Here is a 27,723-nt window from a genome sequence, read left to right on the forward strand (position 1 = left end):
TTGGTACTTGGCACTACTACACAAAACAAAATAAGGCTAGCACATGGCCAGAAAAAAAAAAAATATAAGCCACTTCGGAAAAATAATTAAGTACATTAAAAAAGCTAAGGCACAGAACACACAAAGGCAAATAAATTTCATGTAGGCTTGTCCTACAGTCAACCCACTCATGGCTAACACAGTCCTCGATGATGCTGACTGCATCTCAAATCTTTGCAGTGACTGATCCAAAAATAGTCCTGAGCCTTCTAGCTAAATGGTCACCAGAGTTTCAAGAAACTGAATGTAGAGCATAAGCTAATACCCAGAGGGTTAAAACTGCAAGTCCTAAGCAGAGCAAAGAAGAGAGGGCAAAATCAGGTAATCCGTTTAGACTGTCTTTTAAAGGAGGGGAAAACAGAAGCTGGTAGAAAGAAAAATACTTAAGCTTCATTCTCTACTTGGCAGTAATTGAAGTAGTTCAATAAATATTCCAGAGCTCAGTAATTCAACTGGCTTCATACAGCACTGAGACACATATGACATTGAGGTCTTAGTAACAAGGACAAGTGAAGAGCAATCATTATTTTAATCATATGTATTAAATACAGTAAGAGTTTTCATGCATTTTTACCCTCTCAAGTCACTTGCATACTAAGGTGCATAGGGACACCACAGGATTGTCCTCTTTCCTCTGAGCCACCTGCTAGAAGCCACTGCCAGCCGCAGTGGAACTGAGCAAACCTTAAGGTTTAACTTCTTGTGTGTCCAGAAACAAATTCAGCTCACAGTTCAAGTCTACTTTTTCTGTCAAATAACCTTCCTATTCAATGGCCACACCTCTCACTACTGCAGGAAGTCAGAGACAAATATACCGTCCCATTCATCCCTAGTAAGAGGATGTGGAAACAAGGCAGCACTACTAGGGACTCACAATATTAAACTTGTGAACTACTTTGATGTCCAAGCTTGAAATAGCTTTGATGCAATCAAAAAATAACTGCCCTCACAGAAGAGCAGCCACAACCAGTTCTACATCCCTTACATCAAACACCCCACTCCCAAGTGCCATGAATCAATCACCTCTTGGAACTGGATTGCATTATCTGACTGGAAGCTATCAGAAGCAAATGGAAGGTTCAAGGGGCAATTCCTGTGATACCCTTTTGAATAGGCCTCCTTGTGGTGCACTGTAAGGTTTATAACAAGGCTGGTCCCACAATCAGAAATACTCTAGGCAAACCAAAAGAGGAACAAAATAAAGGGAAAAAAAACCCCACCACCAACACAAGAAGGTTGTCATTTCTACTCACCTTCATCCTCAGAGACTTTCGTGAGCCCTCTCGAAAAGCCTGTCCCCCAGATGAGAAGAGAGAGAAAAACAAAGTATTATGAATTTCCTAAGAATTAGGATCCCAGAACCACACTAAATCTTACTCCAATCCTTAGTAAGAGATGGCAAGAATTACAGGAAAACCTATACACAAGAAACAACGGACCAGAATAGAAAGCGACTGCAATGCAAATCCAGTGCAAACTGCTGAAAAGCTTGATGGCCAGGATTTTTGAACTAAAAAAACCTGCCTCACACTTGGTAAAAATGTCAAGATCAAAACCAAAACTGTCCCAACTAACCCCACCTGCTTTGATACAAGAAAGGTCCAGCAACAGAATCAAGGTGGTTCTCAGCAAAAAAATAACCCCTCTAGACCTCACGTAGCTCCTGCCCCCAGGATTTTATTTAATCAGTGCCTACCATAAGAACTTCAAGAGAAACTTAACCTGTGGAAAATCATGGTAAAGCTGGCAGATGATGGGAAGGAAGCAGTTGCTCACACACTTGCACCCCAATATAAGCAATTCTAAATCATTTCAGTCTCCAAACCCTCACAAACAAGACAGTAAAATCATCCCTCAACAAATGTTCATCACTACCTACATAGTTTTCCACACAGACACTATCTCTGTCTCTGAAGAACAGTGCCAATAAGCTCTGCAGCCCAAATTCCTCAACAAAGCCTGCTAAAAAATACCATGCTCCCTTCATTTTTCATTCCATTCGCAGACTGACCCTTTTCCACAAACAGCCAGACCCCAAAAGCTATTTCCTCAAAGCGTAATACAGCAAAAGGAAAAAATATGTAATTGAGTCCAAGCGCTGAGCATGAATGGACAGCATTGGGAAACAAGGGTGGAGCTCCAGCAAGGTAATTTTTAAACCAACAGCCACGTACTCGAGCAGGTCACAAATACAAGGCGTCCCATTATTACACCCGAAAGAGCAATTCTTGACAGGACAAAAATTTCTTGTCTACTACCAGCTTGCCAACCTGCTCCCAACAACACTCTGCACAGCATTTGGTAGGAACTGCAGCAGCCTTGTCTCGCTCCCCATACCTTGATCTTTTTGGCCTTTGGAGCAGCACGAGCCTTTTCCGTACTCCTCTTCCTCTTCTTGGGTTTGCTCCTGCGGACGCGGTTGACAGTCAGCGTGATGCTGGTCGGTGTGTGCTGCGTGGCCGTGTACAGCACTGTGGAGGGAGAGAGTTCTTCATCCCAGCTCTCAGTGGCACTGCTGTCCCCGCCTAGAGAGACAAGTGCTTCATGAGCAACAGCTTCTCACCCTTGAGAGCACAGTTTATCCTTATGTCCATTTTCATCAAGACAACTTGCTGCCCCTGCATAGCTCTTCCCTGAGAGAACTATTACCACCTCTGTTTTCCCACCCAAACTGGGAACAGGTGTTGCAAACTTCTGATATGTCACAGAATGGCACTGATGAAAATTCTCCTTTTCTGTTCACAAGATAATCTGATTTTCCCTAGAGCTAACTGAGGTGAAGCGTAAGGAGAGGAGAAAATCCCAGTGGTAGGGAGGCAAAGAACATTAGCTGGCACTGATCACAGTTAGATAATTACAACATCCAAAAGACAAAGGTCTTGAGGAAAGAAAATAAAAGTCACCATTATCAGAATTATAACCTCAAACTCACCTGACACGTTGTCCTGCTTCCGGCGGCGGAGTCTGATCACCTTCCCCCTGCTCATTCCTCTGCCAAAGGAGAATGCACAATTGAAGCTGGTTTGTAGGAGTAAAGTCACTTGAAATTCAACAGGATGTCACAAGATGCGTGCCCTCAGTGGGGCCCAGGATGATAAGAACATCGATTTAACATCCTCATCTCCACTCCTGGTGCCACCAACACTTGTCAGGCTGACAACGCAAAGGAGGAGGGTCAATACTGGGTAAAGCACTGGAAAGAATGCTCCAGTTAGCAAAAGGAAGTCTGTCCCGCAGCCCAAAGGTGACACGGTTCGGTATGAGCAGTCAACACAAGGAGCAGCCCAGATCTGCACTGCACCAAAGCTTACCTGCACTTTTCACACTTGAGGAGGAAACCATCTTGGGAGACACTGCAGTGGCACCAAGCAGGAATTGATTCTCCTTCTGAGGAGCTTTCACTATCCCCAGAGTTCTCATCAGGAGAGTGCAGGCCATTCAGTTCTGCACGAGGTATAATGGTCTGGACAGGAGGAGAGGCTGGCGGTGTTGGAGGAGGAGGGGCTCCATAATTATGATCCTGAAAATGAGTATTTGCAGTACTACTTTTAATGTGAAGATATGATGCCTAGAAACTGAAGTCCCATATCCACAGTTCCCAGGTTAATATTTAACTGGTGTAAAACAATAGCCTGAATTCCTCAACCTACCAAGAAGGTACAGTAATAGTTCTGAAACATGTAAATTACTTCCTTCAGCACCAATAAATTAAACTCAAAACATATGAAAACAACCAGGCTATTTCAACATAACTGCTAATAATCTGAGATGACATAAGTGGTTAAACGGTGGAACCAGCTGCCCTGAGATGTAGAGTTTCTGTCTGTTGAGATATCCAAAACTCAACTGGACATGGTCTCGAGCAACCTGCTCAAGAAGAGTCAGCTTGAACAGGGAGGTTGGATTATGTGATCTCAAGAGGCCCCTTCCAACCTCAGTGATTCTGTGACACCCTGTTCATCCCACAGCTTCAAGCCATGCTCCCACTCTTCCTGACTGATCCTTGACTCTCATTGTTTTATGTTACCACTGTGAAAATCTGCACAGTTAAAACAAGTATAAATAGTGCACAATAAACTAAATGGGGCATAAAATTACCACCAGGAAAATATTATATATTCATATATATTCACACTTCATTCATATACTTCATTCAGTTAAAAATCTATCGCCTAGAACACTAATAAAGCTTGCAATAGAGTATGCAAGACTTCACAAACAATAAACACAGAAATGAAAAATGTATGGCAAAACTCAGCTCTAACTTAGTGTTCCCTAATAAACAAGCCAAAACTCCTGCGGCTTAATAGGCAAAGAACTATGGAACAAGGAGAAAAGAGTAAAAGTAGACAGTAAAGAGCTGATTCACTGCAGAGAGAGTACTCACTGCGTAAGGCAGCCCGCGATAGCTGTGTTTCTGGGTGGCCCCATAGCCGTGGCTGGAGTACACATTCTTCTCACTGACAGCTGGACTAGCTTCCACAGACTCTGGGCTGCAGAAAGGGCCAGAAGTAAAACCCATCAATACAACATCATTTTTTTAGCGCCAGTATTTCACTGCTCTTTTCTATTGAACACATGAGCTCAAAATGAAGAAATTTCAAGAGATCGAGGTGGTGTCATGCGTTTCACCAAGCATCATGTGTGCAGAAGCTGTACAGGATGAACCTGCTTTCAGAGTAAGGGCCACCCTATACAGCTCATTAAACTAGGTCTCAGTCTGGGAAGTTAAAAAGGTAATTAGCATGTAAGAAGTTCAGTTTCCTTATTGTTGAGAAAATCTGGTCTAGTTCAGCATCCACATCTGAATCCAGCTAGCCTAATCTCAAAGCCACTGAACACTACTGCCATTTTATCTCTGCAACAGCTTATTTCAACTGCAGCTAAGCAGCTTTCCTGCACCTGCGCTTGTTTCTCTGTCCCTCAGATACCAATTGTTACTGAGCCCAACATCCTATGATAAAGCCTGCAGGAAAATTGCAGCTATCCTGACAGCAACTACCAGGAATTGGAGATTCCTCTTACAAAGAGACAACAAAATCCATGACCTGGACAGACAGCGGCCACAGATAGATCAAATTCACCCTGTGCTTTCTATACAGCAGCCTGCAATGAGCAGAACAGGAAATCTGCTGCTGAAGTACAATACACTCTTCCACCACAGGGTGGTGAAAAAAAACTGCTAAAAATCGAAGGTATATCCTCAGCAGAAAGCTGCAGAAACCCTACTCAGAGAAGGGACAGCTGCAATTCAATGCAGGGGATATTAGATAATGAGGCTACAGACAGAACACCAGCATGGAAACACGCTGTCCTCTGTTACAAGCAGAAGTTACAAGTCAGATAACCTCTGCACAGATCAGAAGTAGGGACTCTATCAGAATACAGCAGAGTATTACTGAATCATGTCTGCAGATGAAATCTTCATCAAAATTACAGTGTGGAGCTGAGCAAGCAGGGAAGAAAAATACAGAAAAGGAAAACTTTACCTTGGACCTCTGCTGCTCTGGTGAGATCTCACAGGATTCTCAGTGGGTCCTACATGGTCAGCGTGAATCAGGCACCATCAAACAATGGCCAGCAATCACGCGTGAGGCAGTGCTTAGGCACCCAAGAAGAGTAACCCCTTGCCCTTTGGACTTCCTATTAGCTCTTGAAATCTCTGCTGCACTGAAGTTTGCCCCACCCTGCCACTCAGCCTCATCTATTCTCCAAGGCACCAATCTCTGAGCTTCTGGCTTATTCTGGAGTAAGGTGGATCTGTCTTTGCAACATAAAGGAGCAATAATTTATTGTACAAAGAACTGCAGAAAGTAGAAGACGTTACATCTATGCAAACAACACTTCTGTAGCTCAGGATTTAGGTGCATGACACGATAAATTCAGTTGGTTTTCAATATGACTACAGCCAGCTAAACTGTCAGAAGCAGGAGCTACAGATGATTTCTCTCAAAGGATATACTTCTTAATAAAGACGTATATGTAGAGCTTGCCACATAATCCAGCCTTTGCAACAATCCTTTAGGACTTTCAGATTGGTACAGTGTCAAATCCATTCACTTTTAATAACACTTTCAGAAATATTTCAATATTAGAAGAAGAAGAGCCTAAACAGTCTAAGCAGCAGATATGTCCAAGTCACCCACTTTCCTAGCCACGGTCAGACTGGAATACCAGCAATGCTGCTGCAAGCATTAGCAGTAAAACTTCAGGACTGTTGATGCAACGGTGTCCAGGGGCAACAATGCTGGGGCCCATGCTTCCTCAGCAGCAGCACACCAGGGAGCTTCCACACCTTCCAATATGCAGTCAGACTAACACAGCAAAACTACTCTGCAACCTCCATGTCACCCTCAGATGAAAAGCAACACCCTACACCATTTTCACCTCCTCTCTGTATCAGAGGCCAGGGAAGATGCTAAAGCTCAGCCAGTAAAGAGGATCAGCTAGTTTTCCTTTTACTTTCCCCACTGTCTTCGTGATGCACATCTTGGAATCAGTTCCTTGTAAGAGGCACGAAGCTCAGGTACCCCAGACTTTATGTATCAAACCAGAGAGTTTCAAAGGCAAAGTGAAAGACAGCCTTAACTTTGAACAGACCCATGAAGGACACTTCAGCAGTAACAGTGCATCGATGCAAAGCCTGGAGAATAAACTCCAGGCATTCCCGATTTTCAGAAAACAGGCAGAGAAACCAATTCAGAAATCTTCAAACACCTTTTTTCAAAGCACTCCAGCCTAGCCTCAAGTTGGACCTACAAATTTCTTACAAGGGAGAAAGAAAATGCTTTGCAGAAAGTTTACAGTCAGTCTTTTTGATACTTAAATGCTACAAGGGACACATGCGCAGATACATCTGGATCTTCGCCCTCCCATGCTCAGCTTTGAAAGCAAAGTACATGAGCAAACTATTTAGCAATCTTTCTCCTGTCATAAACAGTTTTAAATTCCTGCATGTTGAGTCTCCAAAGTGCTGCTGTGGGAGAAGCAGGGTGACAAGCAATACTAAATGTTATATCTTGAAATGTGAAAGATCATGTAACCAGTGCAGATGAGTGACTTACTAAATTCTGATTCCCCATTTAAAAACAACATGTAAAAATGTGGGCTTTAGGATGGAATGAAGCATCACGAGGAAGAATGGCTAGAATGGGGTCAGTGCCAAGACAGACAAAAAAGAGCATTAGCAGTCTTGCAGAGAGTACGACTGTGCAGTCAAACTCTATGCATAGTAAAATCAGGGTGAGATGGAAGGGGAAAAACAATGATTCATACCTTAGCCCACTGCTCTTACAGATCAAAATTAATAGAGTCTGGAGCAATTTCTGTTCTACACTGATCCAGCTGACATGCAAGTATTTGCACAGTAGGTACCTTTAAATAATACACGGGAAAAACCTATCTCGAAAACGTCATTTGTAGATTTTTGTAAAGATACTACAGCCCATGTTTCAAGGAAGGATGCAGGTAAGCAGGAGGTAGAAGCACACAAAAATAAACTTCAGCCCTCACTCTTGTCCCTGACAAAATCATACTCTCTCTCATCCTAGCTGACACCATTCTAACAAGGGTCTTAAGAAGAGATCACAATGCAGTATTTCCTGATTTTGAAATTCTCCTGACTCTGCAGAAGCAAAGTCTTTTAAAAGAAATATAAGTCCCCTCCAAAAGGCTTCAGAGATATGGCTGCAGTGAGAGCCCTGCAATGGTCCTGTGGTGGGGACTCCAAAGGATGCTCCTTGGATTCTGCTCAGGAGCAGAAACAAAATAAAAGTGCCTGCCCAGGCTGATGCTTTCTCACATCTCTGTCAAACTCCAAAAGTGTCCACAAATCAGTCAATACAGGACTGGTACCAAGTCTGAGCTGATAGGCTCTACTGACAGGAAGGTTCAGCACACTGATCCCTCACATTACAGCTCCTGGAAAAGGAGCTGGCTTGTACCATGCCAACGTCAAACCTGGGTACAGCAAACGCACGACTGTCTGCACTTGAATATAGATTTACTAGTCAAGCTGATACAAAACCCATGGCTGAGTGCCTCATACTATTGGAATTCTCCTTTACCATATCCTCTGTCAGACGTACCAATTTCTGTAACACTGCATTTGTTAACACCCATCTCTCATACAGCCAGTGGACCAGCAGCCCCTTTCTCCCAAGTGGAGAAAGCACTGGCACCAATCCTACAGCCCGACTCCAGGTCAGCCCTCTGGCACCCTCCCGTTCTCCTTTCTCCTCATCCGTGGGGTAACACTCACTCCGATCCTGCAGCCATGTCGGAGTAGGACGTATCTGGTGTGGTGACTCCCAGAGGGATTGCAATGCTCATGACGCCCGTCGGGGATCACGGAGTCCAGAGGGCAGCGACTGGCCGCTCCGAGGGCGGAGAGGAGCCGCAGAGCCTCGGCCAACACGTCACGGACATGGGGAAACCTACCAGGGTAGAAACAAAGCATTGCATCTCTGTTATGGGATGAGGTCTCCCTGTATGCCTCTAAAGAAGGCTTTCACAGAAAAGAAAAGCAGAAATAGATTTCCATCAGTGACATGCCACATCATTTTTACTTCATTTTCATATGTAGGGCCAGGGAAGAGGTAGATGGTAGTAGTTTGGTGGGGACATTGGGGTTTTTTTTACAGTGTTGGAGTGATATGCAATGAGCTGCTTTGCCTTAAAGCTGATAATGATAGTTCCCCCCTCCCCCAGGTAAACTTAGGACTAATTATCAGATAAGTAATCTATTAGCTCTTTCTGCATATAAGCAGCAGCTGTCAACTATCACCCACAGCCCCCCACCAGCATATTTTAACTATTTCCCTAAACTGCAGGCAAAATCCCATCTCTGTGGACAACTAGACAGTGCCAGGGTGGGCCGAGCTGAGACCTCTCCCCAGCCATCAGTTTGTATGTGCATATACAAGGCACATATATACAGCACAGGTGAGTGTGAGCGGCAGAGCAGCTGTTCCCACACCACCGACCCTGGGCCACGAGGCCCCTCCTGGACTCCGCACCAGTGCCTCAGTGAGCCCTGACACAGCGGGCCTCGACAGTCCCTGCAGGCTGCCCACGGCAGAGCCAGGTGGGGCGGCTGGAGCGGGGAAGGCGCCGCTGTGCGCGGGGAGCCGGGGCGGCTCAGGGCGGCAGCGGGGCGCAGCCGCCGGCCGTGCGGGGGAAGCCCGGCCTCCACCTCCCCTGCTGACCACAGCGCTTCGCTACGGCCGCGAGAAATCGCCCATAAACGCGGACTTCCTAGGGTCGGATGGCGGCCGGAGGTGAAACGGGATCAGCTCCTCGTTATGTAAATAACCTCAATAACACAGATGAGCATAAAGGAGCTATTATTCTACGCAGCTTGAGAGAACCTCCCCACAACACAGAGAGAAGCTGCGTTTCTGCACGCAGCAAAGGTAGCTCCAAAACCAAAGAAAAATGGTGACAGCCACCCTCTCTGCACGTTAAAGTTTAAGGGCAGCCTTGAATACTTTCCACTGCCTTTCCCTGGCTCCGGCAGCGCAGACAAGCCAGGCTGCTGTCACATGCTCCCCGGCATCTCGGGACTCTGCCAGCAAACCCTCCTGGGCTAGAGAGAGGCCGTGAGCCAAGTTTTCCTGTGGGTAGTGAATTTCTCACAGGGAACTGCCTTTGGACACCAAAGTCCAGCCATTGTTTAATACACAAAAACCCCAGAAAGACAAAAACACACGCTCACTATAAGGGCAAATGAAGAGCGAGAGTCAGAAAGTTTAAATGCTACATGCTATATTGCCTTTTCCTGTCTTAAAAGGCAGGCCACTTCTCTTGGAACAAGGAAATACTTTCCTACTTCAGCATACATCCCTATGGAAAATCTTTCAGACAGTATGACAGGCATACAGTGAATTACAGAAGTAGCACATAAAGATTTCTAAGTGGTCTGTGGCAATTCCCTGTTATGCCCCAAAGCAATGGTCTCACGGGGAGGTGGGAGATGAAAAAGGAAACGGGCAGGACTAAGCTCTCAAGCAGTTCCAACCCAAGACAGCCCAGTGTCCTTGAGTGTGTCTAATGGGGAAAAAAAAAAATAAAAAATAAAAAAAAGAGAAGAAAATAAAAGGACCTTCCAGGAGTGTCTTATTTACCCTTTGTCATGCTTGTAACAAGAGCTGTGATTTCTACACTGACACAAGATGAGACAAACTGCTCCTAAAATACAGCTAAAAGCTACAGACATCAATCCCTGCTTCAACCGAGTTAGCAAACTCTAGCACAAGGTTAAAATAAATAAGACAAGTTTCTCAGTGTCTGAAGCACCCTTCCCTTTAAGGGATGTGGAATACTCTTCCTCTCCCCACACCCAGAAATCTTTCTAAATACTTGTTTAGATGTTTTTCCCTCTATCGATCTCATGTCTTTGCCAGTGACCATACCCAGCTGGCAGCAGCCCGACATTTCATCAGGACAAATTCCAGCCTCCTGCCTGCCTGTGACTCAGCAGAACTGGAGGATTTCAGGTGCAAGCTTCTGGACTAGAGAGTCACAGGATACCTGGTGAGTCCAGGAGTAACTGGGACAAGTTTTCACCCACTTCTCATAGGAAACCCTCTTTCTGTCAGCATTGTACAAATGCTGCTACACTGATACGGTCTGATAACTCCCATTTTTGAGGAGATTACTGGAGAAACATGAAATAGCAAACTGAAAGGTTAAACAAGGCAAATTCCAGTTCACTTTTGTGTTGACCCAGCAATACTTGCCCAACTATCTCCCATGCTCAGATTTTACTGTTTGGTGCTACTATTTTATGTGTACTTTCAATTCTGACAATGTAAAAATTCAAAGTGAACTGTTGAGACCAATTTCAAGTGCTGTCCAAGACCACATCACCTTCAGGCTACATTACAGTCTGGACTCCACAAAATTTGGCCCGCTAACATGCAAAACATCAGCCTGACAGAAAATGCTGGGCTTGAGATCTAAATGTTCACCTACCAAACTGGCCAATTTCCTGTATATTCAATCCCCAAGGTCCTTCCTACCTCTACCCCCAAAAATACTGCTGTACAGGAAAAAAAATAGAAGTCACTCCCAGTTCTCTCTGCTGTCACTGGAAGAAGTTTTTCTAAAATTCAAACTCCTAATTCAAATCCAATGAGCTTCAGACCACAGCACAAATCTGTCTCACAACACAATTCTTCTTGAAATCAAATAGAAATGGGAATTTTGATGGTCTAACAGGTAGACAATATTTAGCTGGTTTTGGAAATGCAGCATTTAAAGATAATTTTTCCCCCACATTTGGTACCTACACACCAGCCTCCTTAACCAGTCATACCACTATAAAGATACCTGGTCTTCCCCAACATCATCAGAACAGCCCAGATGAGCATCCACCCACGCAGCCACCCCAGCTGGGATCCCCAGTTCTCACTCAGCACGGGTCACACGCCAAGGGACAGACCCATTGTGTGTGGCTGCATTGGCTACACTGTGAATATATGCTATTCAGTTGTTTCAGGTAACATCCTGTATTGACAGAAAGGACTGTAATAAATCTAAGCTGGCCAAGCAAAGGTTAATCAACACCTGCTGCTGTAACAGTGAATTTAATTTTTGGAACTCTGTTTAGGATGCAACAGCTGCAGCGCTGCATTGGCTCACTTCCACAGCCAGTGCCATCCATGTACAAATAAAGCAGATGCAGAAAATTTACTGCTGGAAACTCTCTTTATTACTTGTGGTGTTAAAAGTCTGTACTAACAGGGCCAATCAAGCATGGTGATTCAAAGAGCTCACCAGAGCTTCCTCCTTCAAGATGTGGTTGTTCCTGTTTTCATTTGTGTCCCAGTCATACAGACACCTCTGGGCACCCATGGTGTGCAACACTTGGTGACAGAATCTACAAAGTATTTGTGAACGTCATGAAAAATTCACTGGTTCACTGGCAGACAAAAATCCCTGGGCACAGTCTCACTGACTGACTGCATGTACTGCCTAAATTCAGACACCATCACCCTTTGGTGCTGTTCAGGTGATGCTGTACAATCTCAGGGGGGACAGAACATATCGCTTGCACCCTCCCACAGTCACAGATTCAAGGGCAAAGCAAATGGGGGAGGACCAAGATTCATCCTGTTCCTCTGCAGGGTCAGTGCACATCTGTAAGCCTGTGTCCACAGAGAGCCTGAAATACTTTACCACTGTGCATCCAGTATCTCATGCATGGCCACGAAAGATAAAAAGGTAACACTGGTACAAACATATCATGGACAAACTGACAAAAACTTTTTCTGATTATGCAAAACTTCAACATGTGAGCCAGAGCAGGGAGAACAGGGAAATCACCTCCATGTGCACTAATGATGATCACTTCTTGTTCACAGATAGTAAAGGACGGGTAAGAGCTTCCTTTACCTCTCCCCACACTTCCCAACAACTTCAGTTACTGAAGTCCCTGACTGGAAACAGATTCCAAACTTCTGACAACACAGAATTACTACTGTCTGAACAATAACCACCATCATCTTCTCCATGCTCAGCAATGGACCTCTAAGTCACCTACAGAGGATCAGCTCCATGTATAATGAGTTGCACATCTTTAAGCTCCCATGCCATTACCACTCATACCAAATTCAATGCACTTTTTTCCTCCTGCAGCTCATACTGCCACAGGCCAGTCCAGAGCTGGTGGAAAACTGGTAATAGCAGCTCTGCCGTGCAGCCTTCCTTGGCATCCTCTCCACCAGCCTCATTTGGTACAGAGACAACAAGGTTTGATGAGTTCATACTCACACTGTCATCTGCACCAGTGGCAAATCACTCAGCATGTGGAGGAGTGTAACAAGTGTTAGCATTTCAGATCTTCATTCATCTTTCCCCCTGGACATTTCAGAATAACCAAAATCTATAGGACATCTAATGTAAACAGGAACAGCTTCCATTACACTATGCTAAAAAAGTCCTCTCATCAACCAGTGCCACTCAAATATGAGTGCAGTCCACCTGAGTCCAATCAAGCATTGCCTGTACATAGACAGACCTCATGTCAAGGTCAGATCCTCACAGAAGGGAAAGCACCTTTAGAGCAAACAGAATCAGATCAAGGTTTTCTGTGTTTAACAGTTAGGTCCAAAAATTGTATCAAATTTCCTGAATTTCAGACATGTTGTTCTATAAGGACATCTAAACAGACACAGGGGCAGAGCAGAGAAATCCTTATATCATTAGCTCCAACTTACTGTGAAATAGATTGCTAGAAGTACTTTAATTGTACCTCAATCTACCAATACAAATGCTTAGCTCTGCTCTGAAAACAAGCTGTGTTCACTAAGCAGTAAGGCAACAACTGAGCCAGTTTTAAAGAATGAAATATTGATAGAAGTATTCACTATTATCATTAGACCCATATATCATCTGCTAGTGGGCTGACAAAGCTAGACAGCAATTCTATCCCACAGGGCCTGGAAGAACTCAGTCCTGGTCTACAACAGAAAGGATCAAAGTAACAGGCAACACTGGTATTCATTACTAGCTATGCATACCATGATAACCAAATTATTGACAAAGTATAGCACAATGGTTAAAGATTTATCTGTCTTAGGCCTTTCTCAAAACTGTCCCCTGGTTTATATGTATGCAACCATATGCAAAAAGAAATGCTTGTATGTACACATTTGGTTCAGAGTTCATTTTGCTCTCTGGGATCTAGAGAACCTTGACAAAATACCGACAAGCTCTTAGAACAAGAATAGCAGCATATTAAAATTGTAAAATGTCAAAAAGCAACAACCCAGTGAGACCTGTTCCTGCTTACCACACTGACAAGAGCTGGAGTCAAAGATCAGGGAATAGCAAGACTATTGCTTTTAGGATATGGGTGATTTAAAATACTTTTGGTATCAATGGGCCATGCATCAGTCAGGTTGTTCCATACAATATATGAAATCATATTAACAATTCCCATTATTCTTGAAGTGTTTTATGAAAGCACTATGAACTACCACAACAGATGTTTATGAATACAGCTACTTAGCTAACATCAGCATGATCAAGCTGTTTAGTGAAAGCTATGTAAGCCAGTATTAAAACTGAGGTATAAGCAAGTTAAACTGTTTTTTATAAAATTTGGAAACAGATGGAAAGTTAGTATATTTAATAAAAAAACCTAAACTAGGTTTAAGCCATTTTAAGGCAATTTTTACCATATCCATCCACAGGAATACATCATTTTATCTCATGAAAAAAACATCAATTTTAGTTAAATTTACTCTGTGAACTACACCTTAAGGGACTACAAATGATCAGAGAGCAACTGAGAGAAATTAAACCATCAAGCAAAGAAATTACAAAATCCATGGCCAAGTACTCTCAGCAACTGACCCAAGACTGCAGAAATTACTTTGAAAAGCAAAAAGAATAACCTCAAAACTTTGCTGCTGCTTTGGCAGTCAAGACATTATACAAGCCAAAACAAAATCCCATTTTTCTTTTGAAATCACTAAAGATGTCAGATCCGATGATAAAAAATAGAAGAGAAATTTAGTAAGAGATTATAAAAGGGCAGGTAAGACTTTGCCTCCAGAAGCACCTTCTTACAGACAGTTCAGTCACATCCTTGACAGTTCAATATGCTCCAGAGGTGAAGATGTCAGACAAGAGTTTGTTTGGACTTTCTTAAAACATCCAATTTGCATCACAGAACCTTACTGGAAAGTTTAATTTCTATTGATTTTAAATTGGTTGAAGAGTCACACATAAAGGTAATTCCATAAAAATACCATATTAGAAAGCAGAAGCAAATTACAGAGTAGCAGTGATCCATGGCAGACCCAATTATTCTGAGGTATGTTTATATGGAGGTGGCAGACACACGCCAGGGAGCTTTGCCTGCACTCCACGCTGATGAGAAGGGACCTGGCAGCATTTGCATGGTGCTGAGCAGGTGACACAGACAATGTTTTAAAGGAATGACAATAATGTAATGCAAAAAGGACTATCCCAACCAAGAAGGTCACAACCAATATTAAACTCCACGTAAGTTTAAGGGTCATAAACAGAGGAAATCTTCAAGAAAATATCACAACACTATAAAAATTTGCAATCATCAAAATAAAATTAAAATAATAACAGAAATAGCGGAGAAATTCAGAAAAATCCCATATACTCAAAAAAATCCCTTTCTATGCTAAAAATGTTGCTTTATAGTGGCTCTATCTCACAGCATTCCAATGATGAAGGTAGCAAATTCTTCTAACAATAAAGCATTTAAAATTATATTTTTTAATTTCATATATTTTATTATATTTATTATATTTTATTTTTGCAAATACTCTACTATTGTCTGGAAAATATATAGTAATACAAGAGGGAAAAAGGATTACACATAAGGCACCACAGTTGAAGATACAAAAATTACTAAAGTACATGGAACAAGAAAAAGAAAAATATCCCTTTTCTCTTCCAGTTCCACAAACTTTTGATTTTGTAACAGTCATGGAGCAAAACTATTCTGCAGTGCAGGGAACATATCCTAATTGCTATGCTGGTCCTATACTGTGAGGTTGCTGCTCTCTTTTCCCATGAGGTGAAGGAAAACAGTCAAATGTCTGTATGTCACAAAAATGCAAACAAAAAGGTTCAGAACAGATACTCTGAGATTAAGAGTTTGACAACCAACCTCCAGTGAATCCAGCTGTGGCAGCTGATGTTACTGCTGCGACTGTCTCCTCTAAGTCTTTGCCAAAACAGGTGGCAGGAAGGAAACACTGCCATGTCTCATCAATTGCAGTTGATGCCAAGAAGACTGGACTAAAAGCAGAAACAGGTAAAATACATATTCTCTTTTAGACACTCTTCTAGGGGCAATACATTTCTGCAATGGGGCTGATAACTAGGAACAGCAATATTGGAAACACCACTGCTTAGTCCACTACACCTTGCCCATATATATCCCTAAGCTTCCAGGTTTTAAGAGAGCTGCCTGCACCAGAAAATGGCTATGGACCAAGTAAGACTCAAGATTAATTTAAATAATGTAAGTAACATTGGTTCAATCTTAGCAGACCAAAGAGTTTCCTTGTTCTAAATTTTGTTGCTTGTGGATGCCACAGTATTCACATGAACGGTTTTATCCATGCAACTATTAAACTTTCCTAAGTAGACAAACCTTAAATTTAAAAGCTTGTCAGACAACCCCCTCACAAAGAGAAAAAAAACCTTTAGACCTTGAAATTGCATTTTGAAGGTATTTCAGAAAGAAAAGCCTGTACCACATGCAAGGTCAGAGGGAAACTCGGCAATAAAGGGCAATAACTAGGATCAAATCCAAAGCCAGAGAATTACAATTCCCATGAGAATTCAGACAGTCCAGAGTCACGGGAAGTCGCTGAATATAGAAGGGGAATCAGCAGAATTTACTGGCACAGAGCAGTATCCCAAACTTACAACCAGCGGAAAGCTAACCACTAACAAGTTGCCAGGAGTAGGACTGCAACCTCCAGTCCTAGTATCGGAAAAAAGATTTCTGCATAATCCCACTAAATACTCTCTGCCTGTGCCTCGAGGTCTCGCTGTACGTCCTTTCTCCATCTATTTAAGGCCCCCACGTGACAGGGCTGGCTGCCCGGCCACTCCCCGCCGGGGCAAACAACCCAGCTTCAGAGGAGGCTCCAGCAGCGCTTCCAAGGCAGACGTTGCATCAGCCAGGTGTGCAGGAAGCGGCAGAGAAAAAGCAGCTGTTGACGAGGGGGCTCTCGGACGGAGGCCGCTTCAGGAATCCCATGGAAAGGACGACAGGAAGGAGAGAGACGCTCCGCACACAGAACAAGCTTCATCGGCTTCAGAAAGCCTTTGTGCTGGGGCTCCGGACCTGGCCTTTCTCCCAGAGATGATGCAACACTAAGGAACAAGGTCTGTGCCAGAGAAAACTATTCACAGGCTATGCAGATGGCAAGGCAGCCAAAAGCTCTCGGATCAAAACATGCCAGAGCCCCCCAGGCCCGGCAAGCCCCCCCAGGCCTTCCTTCGTGCCCCCAGGACTCTCTATTTCACACTGCAACCTGGTCCGAACACGACCCTGGCTTAAGGCAGAATGAAAGACTTTACAATGGAGAGAAAGAAGTAAAAATAAAGGGGAAAAAAGAAAAAAAAACAACAGAGAAGGTGTTTTGAAGTCCTGCAAAAATCACAGCTCGTTCTCTGATCTGTTGGGAGGGAAGAGATGGGAAAGAGACTGAGCTCAAAGGCTCCGATCTCCCACACAGGGATCCTCCCATCAGCGCGGCTTGCCAGCGCACGCCTGAGCTCCCCAAACACGTAGGGCAGCTCTGCGCTCGCCGGCAGCCTCGGCCTGCTCTCACACATCAGGAAACCGCGCAGGGACTGCCCGGGCAGCCATGGCAACATCACACAGTGTGGCAATTATGGAGCCGCAGCTCCCACGCGAAGGTTCAGCCCTGCTTTCCATTACAGGACTCGTTTTGACCCTTCCCCCCCAGCCCAAACCATCAGCGAGTGCCATTCCAGCTCCAACCTGGCCTTTGTGGTTTGTGACTGGCAAGTTTTGCAGCCTTGCACCTGGGCTCGAGATCATGCAAATACATTTTTCTCTGCATTGTAAGGAAGTTACTCCTGGCTTGTGTAATACTCTGGTGCTGCGTTCCACAAACACTGGTCTGTCTGATGTGCCTCGAGTGGGAAACCAGGTGACAAAAACACCTGCAACCCGTGCTGCACATGGCAAGAGTCAGATCGAGCTACATAATCACTGTTATGCATTAAAATCCAGTGACTTTTACAGGATTTTGTAAATATTTCCATGCTGGCAGGTTTCAAGGCTCAGCCCAGTGCACTGTCCCACCACATCCCCTTCTTAGGGATATCTTCCTAGGAGACATCACAAACTGTAGCACTTGCTCAGGACCTGGTGCCCAGCTGCACTCTTGGTCATGTCAGATGGTTCTGGGACCCCTAGCAAATTCACATATTTCTGGCAGATGTGCTTTTCCCAGTACAGTTAAAGAGCAGACTGAGTCAGCAGGACAGTGGTGCAGAGGAATCGTGAGGCCCAAAGGCAGCATCAGCTAAAACCCTTTAGCTCCCCTTCCGGGGCTTCCAACCACTCAGTGATGCTGAACAATGTCCAGGGGATTTCTTTACCATGTTTCACTTTCCTGAATGAACTGCATCTCACATACAGTATTTTGGCACTGGTAAGATAGGCACTGATCCCAAAATGCAGGTACTACTGACTCAGCGTGCCCCAGATCTGCATGTTGGATCCTCCACGTACAGTGGGTGTTCACCCAGTAGTCAGATTTACAGAATAAGACAGCAGCCAACAATATTTTGGCCCAACCAGATTTTTAACGAATTTTTATTAAAAATATAAATTTTTGTAAGTTGTTTTGTTAAGTTTTTTGTACAATAATGTAATCACAGACTTGCTCTTACAATCACAGAGAAAAAGGTGTAATGCTTATTCTCTTAGGTGCTATGCTTAGTTTGGGAAACTCCCAAATATCTACTTCCTAATTGCTGGCAAGAAATGCAAAGCTTGACAAGACAGTGCTGAGACCCACAATCACTTCTTTGAATAGCCCATTTTTTTATTAACAAGATAAAAAGCAGATAATCCAGTTGAACACATTTTCAAAGTAAATGCAGATGACCAGAAATTAGCAGTATAACACCTGCAACCAGTGACTGAAAAGACAAAAATCACTTAAACCTGATTTATTTCTGATGACTTGGACATAAATTAGTAATTTCTCCCTTTGAGAAGAGCACAGCACATCATCAACCACCTTAACTGCTTGTGGGTGGTAACACAGGAGCACTGACATCAAACAGTTGGCCAAGAGTGCTCACATAGAGCTCACACGAAAGCAATGCTGAGTGAGTGGTTCTGTAACACATCTTTGTAATGCTATCTGCTACCTCCATCTTTTTTGAATGTTGAATTATGAACATAGTAATACATTCAGGATATTTTTCATATTGTCATAAATGCAACTAAGCACATGTATCTACCACCACATGATGAAACAAAAGAGGTCGAAATACAAGAAGTTGCTCAGGCTGAAGAGACTGACAGCCCTCCTCCAGCAGGTCCTTTCCATAAGCCTCGTGATGCTGTGGAAGGGGGAAAATGACACAGCTGAAAGGGAAGGCAAGGAAGAGAGACATTTCTCTACTCCTAAACTAAGCCCTCACAACCTCTTTTGTGTGCAGCACTTCCTGTGAGCCGCTCCTGCAGGTTAAGGCAGACAGGGCTGTCTGGACAAGGTGAGTAGCAGGGGTTGCTGCACTTGATCTCGAAGCTGGAGGTCTTTGCTTTGTGCTGTGTAGTGCCCCAACACGTTCCTGCAGTTTGCTAGCCCTCTAGCCCTAAGCAAGGAAACTTCCAGCTGCCAGACAACTTCTCTCCCACCTCAGAAACAGCACATTTTATGTGACAAAGTGATAGAAAATGTTCAGCTGCCTTTTCTTCCATAGGACATAGAAGCATTTTCTTACTGCACAGCTGCAGAGGTGATAGCAATGGGGCTCCTCCCTGGCTGGACCTGAAGGAGGAAGAGAGGAGAGGCAGGAATGCAGCCACACAGGAGAAAAGAGCAGCCCAGGTAGCTCAACATTCTCCTCTGCATAGGCAAGGACGAGCATGCATTCAGGCAGAACCAACTGGGAGAGCTCCACCTGCACAAAGCAGCAGATTTTAAGAGCTACCAGAAGGGAATTTAAGAGCTCTGCATGTCTGCAAAGGCATCTGGAACAAGGTAATCTATGGAAATATAGAAACTTGGCAGTCATCAAGGGAGTGGTGGAATGCACAACTGCAAATAAAAAGCCGAAGCATGATCTGGAGCCATTACCAAACTGAGTCACTCAGTTTCCCAGGTGAATTTACAAAGTGATGGACAAGTAGAATTTCTAAAGTACTCTCATTTGGATGGTATGAAAACCAGCAAACAAGTGCCATTAGAACACCACTTCTAACAATTATTTATTTCAAACACTAATAAGCTTTCTGAACAAGGCCAGTTAACTTGAGAGATAGAGAATATCCTACATTCATTTAAGAATGAAACCTACCAGGAGAGTCTGTGCTCAATCTCAGAGGAATTATAATCATATTGCCATTGTGAATTTTTTTTCATACTGTTTCTAAAAAAGGATGAAAAAGATTTACAGACTTCTGCTGCGGTCAACCAGAATGCAGGAATGCTCATCTGAATACAGTGAGTGTACACAGTTACATCAGGGCTTCTCTGTAGGGGCTTTCAGAAAGCCCTAACCATATCTTAAACATCTGAAGCAACACAGTATGGGAAAGAGCTGCGTTCCAATGATGCACACCACAAAGCATTAAATTTCAGAGTTCCCTTCACATCTTATGTGTGTTATGCAAGGCAGTATTCTAGCACCAGCTTAACTATTTCTCTACTAAATTAATCTTAATTTCATGATCTTGGCTGTGACTTCAAGTTCATGTACCTGAACTTGCACCAACTGATCATGGCACAAAATCTTCAAAGATTCTTAAACTCCAGTGTCATGAAATGAGTATTATAATAATTTAAAAAAATAAATCACAATATATTTTCTCCAAAATTAAGCTGGGCCTTTCGTAAAAGACTAAAATAAATGTTTTCTCCTTTCCCCTTGCCTGTAAACAAATCCAATGTTTAATTACTATCATTGCTAAGAAACTGTATTCAAAATTGAATTTGTCTAACCTCAGCTGATATTGCTATGCCTTTGTCAGCAAATCTCACAAGTCCTTTTACAGAAAGATCAAGTCCTCTCTCAATTGTCTTTTCAATAAGCTGAGTAAGTTGAGCTCTTTTAAACCTCACATCATGAGGCTTATTTTCCAGTCCCTGGATCATTTCTGCAGCTGTCCTTTGAATTCTCTCCAAATACACTGGCATTCTTCTTGAAGCATGGAAACCAAAATTCAATTCCAGTATCAGTCTCAACACTGCTGTGTTTATAAGATTACTTATTTTGCTTCACATTCCTTTCCCCCACTTTTTTTTTCTCCTCCTCAATATGCCCAAGAATCACATTAACCCTTTTAAATAAAATAATGGCCCAAGTACAATGTAGAGGCAACAAGCTGTAAAAACCTTAAAGCCCCTTGAGCTACTGCTTTCCAAAATGCTGTTTCACAATTTATAGGTGGGTCTGCAGTTTTGCTAACAAATGCATCACCTTGCAACTGGATGGATTCACATCTTTTGTTGAAATGTGGTGGCACAATTCAAAGATCCCTAAAAATACTTTATTATCCCACCAGCACCTCCCTAGTGATCAAGAATCACCAAATATTTTATGCTAATCAGACAAAAAGAATCTAAAGAACAGTGATTCAAAACCTGATTTTAAAATCTATAAAGCTAGGTGTGTCCTTGCCAATTTCCAGTCTCAGATATTTCAGGTCTCCACTATTAATGCAATTTCTCTAGCACAAACACTTCCAGTATCAGAGTACAGCCTTCTTCCTATCTTTTGCCCTCTCCACCTAAAACAGGCATGTCCTCCCACACCTCCTACACCCAGTCTAACTTGCACTCAGCCACTGAATAATCCAGATTTGAAGGGACCACTGAAGGTTAAACTGACTGAAACACTGTCTCCCTCTCCCCAAAGCAGGGGCCAACTTAGATCAGTTGCTCGGGGCATTGCTCATTTCTTCTCCAGGGCCACTAAATCTTTGAATAAGTATGTATTTTAAGGCCAAAAATAACTTTCTGATGATCTGACTTTCCACCTAACAAAGACTGGAAAATCTCACCTAGTCATTTTTACACTTAGCATTGAAGCTTACATGAGAGCTAGGCCATGCTTGTCAAGCATGGCCTGAAAAACAGTATATAGATTGACCATAAAACTCATGCAATACACTGCAGCCTTGAGGTCCTCAAGCAGCATCAACCCAAGCCATTAAGTCTTCACAGTGAAGAAGTATCATGTATCTATGAAAAAAACCTGTAGAACTTTTTTTTTAGAACTAAAACTACATCAAATACTATCTCAGAAGCCTTTGAAGAATGTTTCCAACTACCCAAGTGAAGCTCAGCTCCAAGTACCACTCCTAAGGAGACCTTCCCCTGCATATATATCTGACTGAAGATGCCAGCTTCCCCAGTTTCATGAAATGTGTATTAATGGGAAATTTATTGCCAGAATTTTAAATGTCATCTTTCATGTCCACAGTCGTAAGATTTATCAGCTCCTCTCTTTATCAATACATTTATTTAACAACACACAACATCAGTTTCCTTGACTACCTAAACAAGGCTGTCCATCATCCTTTAACTAGCACAGAATATCTCTCAACTCACACATGCCAGTTCCTACAAAGCTTACAAGTTCCTGCTTGTCAGTAAGAAAAATCTCCCCCACCCCTCCAAAACCTCCGTAATTATATAAACAAAGGACTTGTGTGGAAATACATTTATCCGTATAAAAGCATTTCATAACAGTCAAGTTATCCCCCTTTCCTTGAAGAACAGCTATGCGAAATCCAAGTGACTAAGAGCAGGGCTGCATGTAAGGTAACAGCATGAACTACTACACTGAAATTAGAGACATTAGCCAAGATCCTGTGATCTCCTCATCTTACGTTTTCCTCAAACATCAATTTTTGGCCCTGTCAGGGATGAACAAAACCTTCAGTCTGATTCAAGAGAGTCACCCTTGTTCTCACGTTACGTTCTCTACTCTCCTGTCTGGAATTATTAGAGCTGTATTCTCTGCCAACAGCAAGGAATCTCTTTAAGCTGGAAAAAAAATGTGGAACAGAATAAAATAAAAAAAATCCCATCACATGAGTAAATGAGGCTTGACAGTATGATGGATGCTGCAGGTTCACAAGTATGAAGGTACTCCTAAGATGATGGCTTGCGCCTGTTACAGCTTCACATCTTCACATAAGCATAAAAGATTTGCCGCATTCAGGAGGGAGATGCTCAACTATTTAGATCGGACGCATTTTATATAAGACTGAAGATGACTAAGTCACAGCTGGACAGATTATGTTCTAGAAACAAGCTATGCGTTCCTCCCTGTACCTTAAACAACAGCATTTCCTCATCTGCATCTTTTCTCCTTTCTCTTTCAAACACAAGATGCTGAATCCTTGCAAGAAAAAAAAAAACCCAGAAAATATTCAGGGCAATGTGCTTTAACCAAAAGGAATTTCACATGCACCACTCATCATAGGGCTAATTTGATTTTGTCATTATGGAAAAACTGAGAACTATCGAGACCTCAGCTGGGTAACAGTTGGATAGGAGAATGATCTCAACACAGAAGGAAAACAGCACAGAGAGGAATTATCTTCCTGAATAACACAGATAGATTTTGTGCACACTAAACATTCAAACACAATTTGCCAAAGTACTCTGAAGGCCCCTTTACATAGCTTATCAGTCCTGTGGCTACAAATCAGTAGCAGCATTGTTTAGAACCCAAACTACCTTGGAGCATTACAAAGCTAGTGAAAACAGGCAGGGAAAACACCCTGGCTCATACTACCATGCTTCCCCATCATCAACTCATACAGATGTTTTCACCTGTAGGCACTGTGTAATGCACTCCCCACCAACAGCAGTATTAAAACCACTGACAGCTTTACTGAAAGAAACTGAAGATAGTTAGAGAAGGAACACTACACTACAGAACATGGACATGCAGGCAGAGGTGATGACTGGCATGGGTGAGAGAGCCACCTAAAACTGCAATTTGCACTACTAGACCAGAAGCCAAAAAAAACCCCAAACCAAACATGCAAGATACCCTATGTGAGCCAACTCCTTTTTTGTGCCTAATGTTCTTATTAGTAAAATCAAAATACCACTCCTGAGACACCACATAGAGTATTTCTAGACATGAAAGCCAGGGCTATATCTAGTTCTAAGCAGAACAGGAGTGGGGACACATCATCCTGCCAGCATTTCATCTTGAACTTTCAGGGGGCAAAAAGCACCTGAAAAGAATTTCAGTCACTGGCCATTTCACACGTTTCATTCCTGGTCAGTAAAAGTAAGGACCCACACATGCAACCTGGGAGAGAAGCGGCAGACTCCAAAAATCAGTGATGATCAGTGTAACTGCAGAGATTTTAACCTTTGCTGAATTATACCTTTTCAATACTAATAGAATTCCATAGAAAGTCCCATTGTTCAAGATTAATTTCTACATTGTAAACTCATCTACCATTTCAATAACAACCATCTCTCAACAAGTTCAGTAAAAAGTTTCCATCATTTTTAAAATATGTGTCAAGGCCACTTTTTTCCTCCTTCACAACCTTCTCTTCATGTAAAACCAAAAATTTTAGAATTCCTTTCAAGTATTTTCCCCAGCCCAGTGACTCTCATGGGAACAGACTGCTTCACTATTACTCAGAAAAAGGAATGACGCCTAAACTCTGACACTGGAAGAGCAACAGAAAGCTACAAACTTTGCTTACAAGAACAGCCTGCTCCCTATTCATCTCTGCTGTGTGACACTGTTTTAAAAAACAAAAAAAAAACCAACAAAAAAGGGATTTTTCAAGCTGAGGATTTCACTGAGAGGATCCTGGTTACACTTTCATACAGTTCTGCAAAAACCACAGAACTTACATCAACATTTGGACATCCCATTTCATTCTCCCCGAGATCTTCTTTCAACATGTGATTCAACAAATTTCTGCTGACCAGTTTCAAGCTGACAGTCCCAAGCTGCACCCAAGAGAGGTTTAACTAATGACTGTAGGTTTCAGTGCATACTCTCACTTTTAGAACATGCTAGTGCTTTATTCTTTATTAATTTATTACTGCTGTCTGCACATGTAAGACTTAGAAATGCAGGAGCAGGAAACAGGAACTGTGACACATCAATTTCAACTCTTGTGTTGTTCCATGGCAGCTTCTGGGAAAAATCTTTTCCCAGTTTGTGAGTTTTTCATCTTATTACAAATTCTGTAGCTGAACATTTCATAAAGGATACTACTCTGAACCTGCCATGGCCAAAGAGAATCCACTGGAGGTGAAACCTGTGTAGTCAGATGCAACCAATTCTGTGCTCAGCTTGACTTTGAGCGACTCACACCATGATCCAAGTGTTTCAGAAGCTAAGCTGGAAAGGTAACAAGCACCACTCTTAAAAGCACTAATGGTGATTTCCATAGGTGTGAAAAGAATGCCAACAGCCTGGGACTTGGACATCCAAGTGCCTCCCACCTCAGGCAGAGCTTGCAAGAAACAGCCCATCCAAACAGTACCACTGCAGGGTAGAGTTAAGGTATTTCCTCTGCGTATCTCACAAGTCACAGCTTTAACCTCAGCAGAGATCTTCCAACTGATAAGTGACATATCTAAAGAGACAGATTTGGGATGGCATACTCCAAAATGCAACGTCCTAGTAGAACTTTCCACCTCCCGCCCAGCCACTGCCACAGATAAACAATGTGTTCCAGCCCTGAGTCCTTATCCTGGGGCATGGGCATAGACAAGCATTCAGATGGAGTTCCCAGACATCACCCCAGTGCTTCCCTGGGCATTCAGCTGCCACACTGCAAAAAGTCACAACCGCTGTTGGCTGTAAAGATTAAGACAGCACATACACTCTACTTGGTTCCCTTATGACAAAGTGATTGATTTGGGGCTATTTGCAAATGTTTTCATTAAATAAAAGATTTCCCTTGCAACAGATGAGATTTCTTGCTTATGAGACATACTGCTCACACCCATCATGAATTTTTTTTGCACAGCAATACGCGTTTGGAGATGTCATGACATGCTAGCATTTAAATACCTTTATTCTAACACAAACAGCCAAAATGCTGCCTCAAGTTCTGTTAGACCAAGTAGTCTCACTAGGTATGAGACAAAGCCTCAGCTTGCAGTGAGCAGACAGAGCAGCACCCAACAGGGTCTGCAGTGCACAGACAATTGCTTTATTTCAGATTTGCTATAACCAAGTTTTCCATATTAAAGAAATAGGATTGAAGTTTCTGCTGCAACTGGCCTTGGCTGAATTACATTTTTGTATTGTTTCAGTCATATTATATATATATTTTCAGTGAAGTTACACGGAATTCATGCCATGATTTTTTCATACATTTGACAGTGTATCTTCAGTAATTTGTAATTTTCTGCACACCTCGGTATTTCATTACCCATAACAACTGGCAAGTAAATACAAAACAAAGACTTTTTAATTCCTAGGCTAAAAAAAAAAAGAAACACTGTGTGGTGCATTTACTTACACAGATTAGTACTATTTTTTTATACTAATTAACTTTTTGCCATCTTCCAAAATGAGCCATCACTCCAGCTTTCCGCTGTACTGACTTTCTACGAAAGTATACCTATAATATTTTGCTGTTTTGAAAGAGTTAAGCACCAAGCTTAGGCTGTAACACTTCTCCACCATCACAGATCAAGCCTACATTAAAACTCACATCCAACCAGCTTCTCAAACAAACAAGAACTAAGGGTTTATCTAAATAAAGCACTCTACACACAGTGATCAACGGCACAAACTCACAGACTAGCACAGGTTTGTCAGCACGCAGTGGATGGTGGCTCACTCTCCTTTCAGAGGAGTGTGAAGTTCCAGGGGACAGCCTGAGCTGGCCAAGCTGGGTGTGGCACCGAAAGGCGGAGACCCTGTTCCCCTTCTCCGGTCCCCACCACATCCTCTGCACTTCCACCCATATGCTTTCCCCTATTTATTTTGTGAGGGCTCTGGATGCCTGACAAATCTTGCAGTGAGCCAGTTCAGTTCACTATCTTGGCAAAAAAATAATCCGGCAAAACCCAAAACATAAAATAACCCCAACACGGCTTTCTGCTGGGTTAGCAAGCTGGAAGAGTTCAGAAAAGGAATCCAGCAGGAACTAGAGCTGGCAAACAAAAAAGGCAGAACTCCCCATTGGGTGAGAGAGCAAGGGGGAACAAAACTTCCCCCATTCAGCAACAGAGCAGTTGGATATGCTCAGCTGTCTCGTGTAACTTCACCCGGAGTAACCTCGCTCGCAGGGTGCAGTTCTGCAATAGTTTCAAGCTGACTTCAGCTGGCACAGCTTCAGTGCAGCCTCCTCATCCCTCCCTGCACTGGTGCTAACCTGACCCCACAATCAAGCAGTTCAGGCAGAAGCCAGCAGAAAACTCTTCCTTTCAAATATGAAATGCACTTGTTTTCTGGATGGTAGTCTTCCTGAATAGTTCACTACAGGGGCAGGCATGGGCCAGAACAGAGGCAAAAGTGACATTGGGAAGAACAGGGCTGTCAGCCTGAACTGCCATGGAACACTACTGTGCACCAAAAACCTGCACAAAGCTGTACAATGAATATACTGTGCGTCACAAACAACCATTCCAGTTTAACACACCAATTTCCATACACAAGCAAACCCTGAGGTACAAATTAGAAGAACTGCACAACAAAGCGAGTTTGTGACAAGCTCAGAACCTGACTCTCACCCTGCAAGTATCCTTGTTCCCTCTTAACTTCCAGGCCATCTTGAACCCCAACATCCTTAAGTTCATAAAACTGCAAGAGAACTTTGAAGCAGCAAGCCAGTCTCCTCTACAGTCTAACAGAGCCTACTTAACTCAATCAAGCAGTCATCTTTTCTTCAAAGGTTCACTTTAGATGTATTTATACAGGAAGCTTCCAGATCTTTGCTGTAGCAAAAGTTAATCT

At 42.9% G+C, this 27,723-nt stretch overlaps 1 protein-coding gene across 3 annotated transcripts in view; it reads right to left on the reverse strand.

Moving 5' to 3' along the window:
* SETD5 (SET domain containing 5) overlaps positions 1 to 27,723 on the reverse strand; it is a 66,179-nt gene that overhangs the window by 31,381 nt on the left and 7,075 nt on the right. For 2 of the 3 annotated variants that reach the window (XM_086846024.1, XM_086846021.1), the window contains exons 2-7: positions 8,300 to 8,474; positions 4,427 to 4,532; positions 3,351 to 3,559; positions 2,972 to 3,030; positions 2,377 to 2,564; positions 1,293 to 1,331 (exon numbers count right to left, since the gene is read on the reverse strand). In XM_086846024.1, the coding sequence (XP_086702150.1) occupies positions 1,293 to 1,331; positions 2,377 to 2,564; positions 2,972 to 3,030; positions 3,351 to 3,559; positions 4,427 to 4,532; positions 8,300 to 8,370 (672 nt within the window). In that variant the 5' untranslated portion in view covers positions 8,371 to 8,474. Of the gene's footprint in view, positions 1 to 1,292; positions 1,332 to 2,376; positions 2,565 to 2,971; positions 3,031 to 3,350; positions 3,560 to 4,426; positions 4,533 to 8,299; positions 8,475 to 15,697; positions 16,589 to 27,723 lie in introns of those variants that run through there. The other variant, XM_086846022.1, reaches the window with a different exon arrangement.

The sequence above is a fragment of the Cyanistes caeruleus genome, chromosome 11 (assembly GCF_971803275.1).
Source record: "Cyanistes caeruleus chromosome 11, bCyaCae1.hap1.1, whole genome shotgun sequence".
In the NCBI taxonomy this organism is placed as follows: domain Eukaryota; kingdom Metazoa; phylum Chordata; class Aves; order Passeriformes; family Paridae; genus Cyanistes; species Cyanistes caeruleus.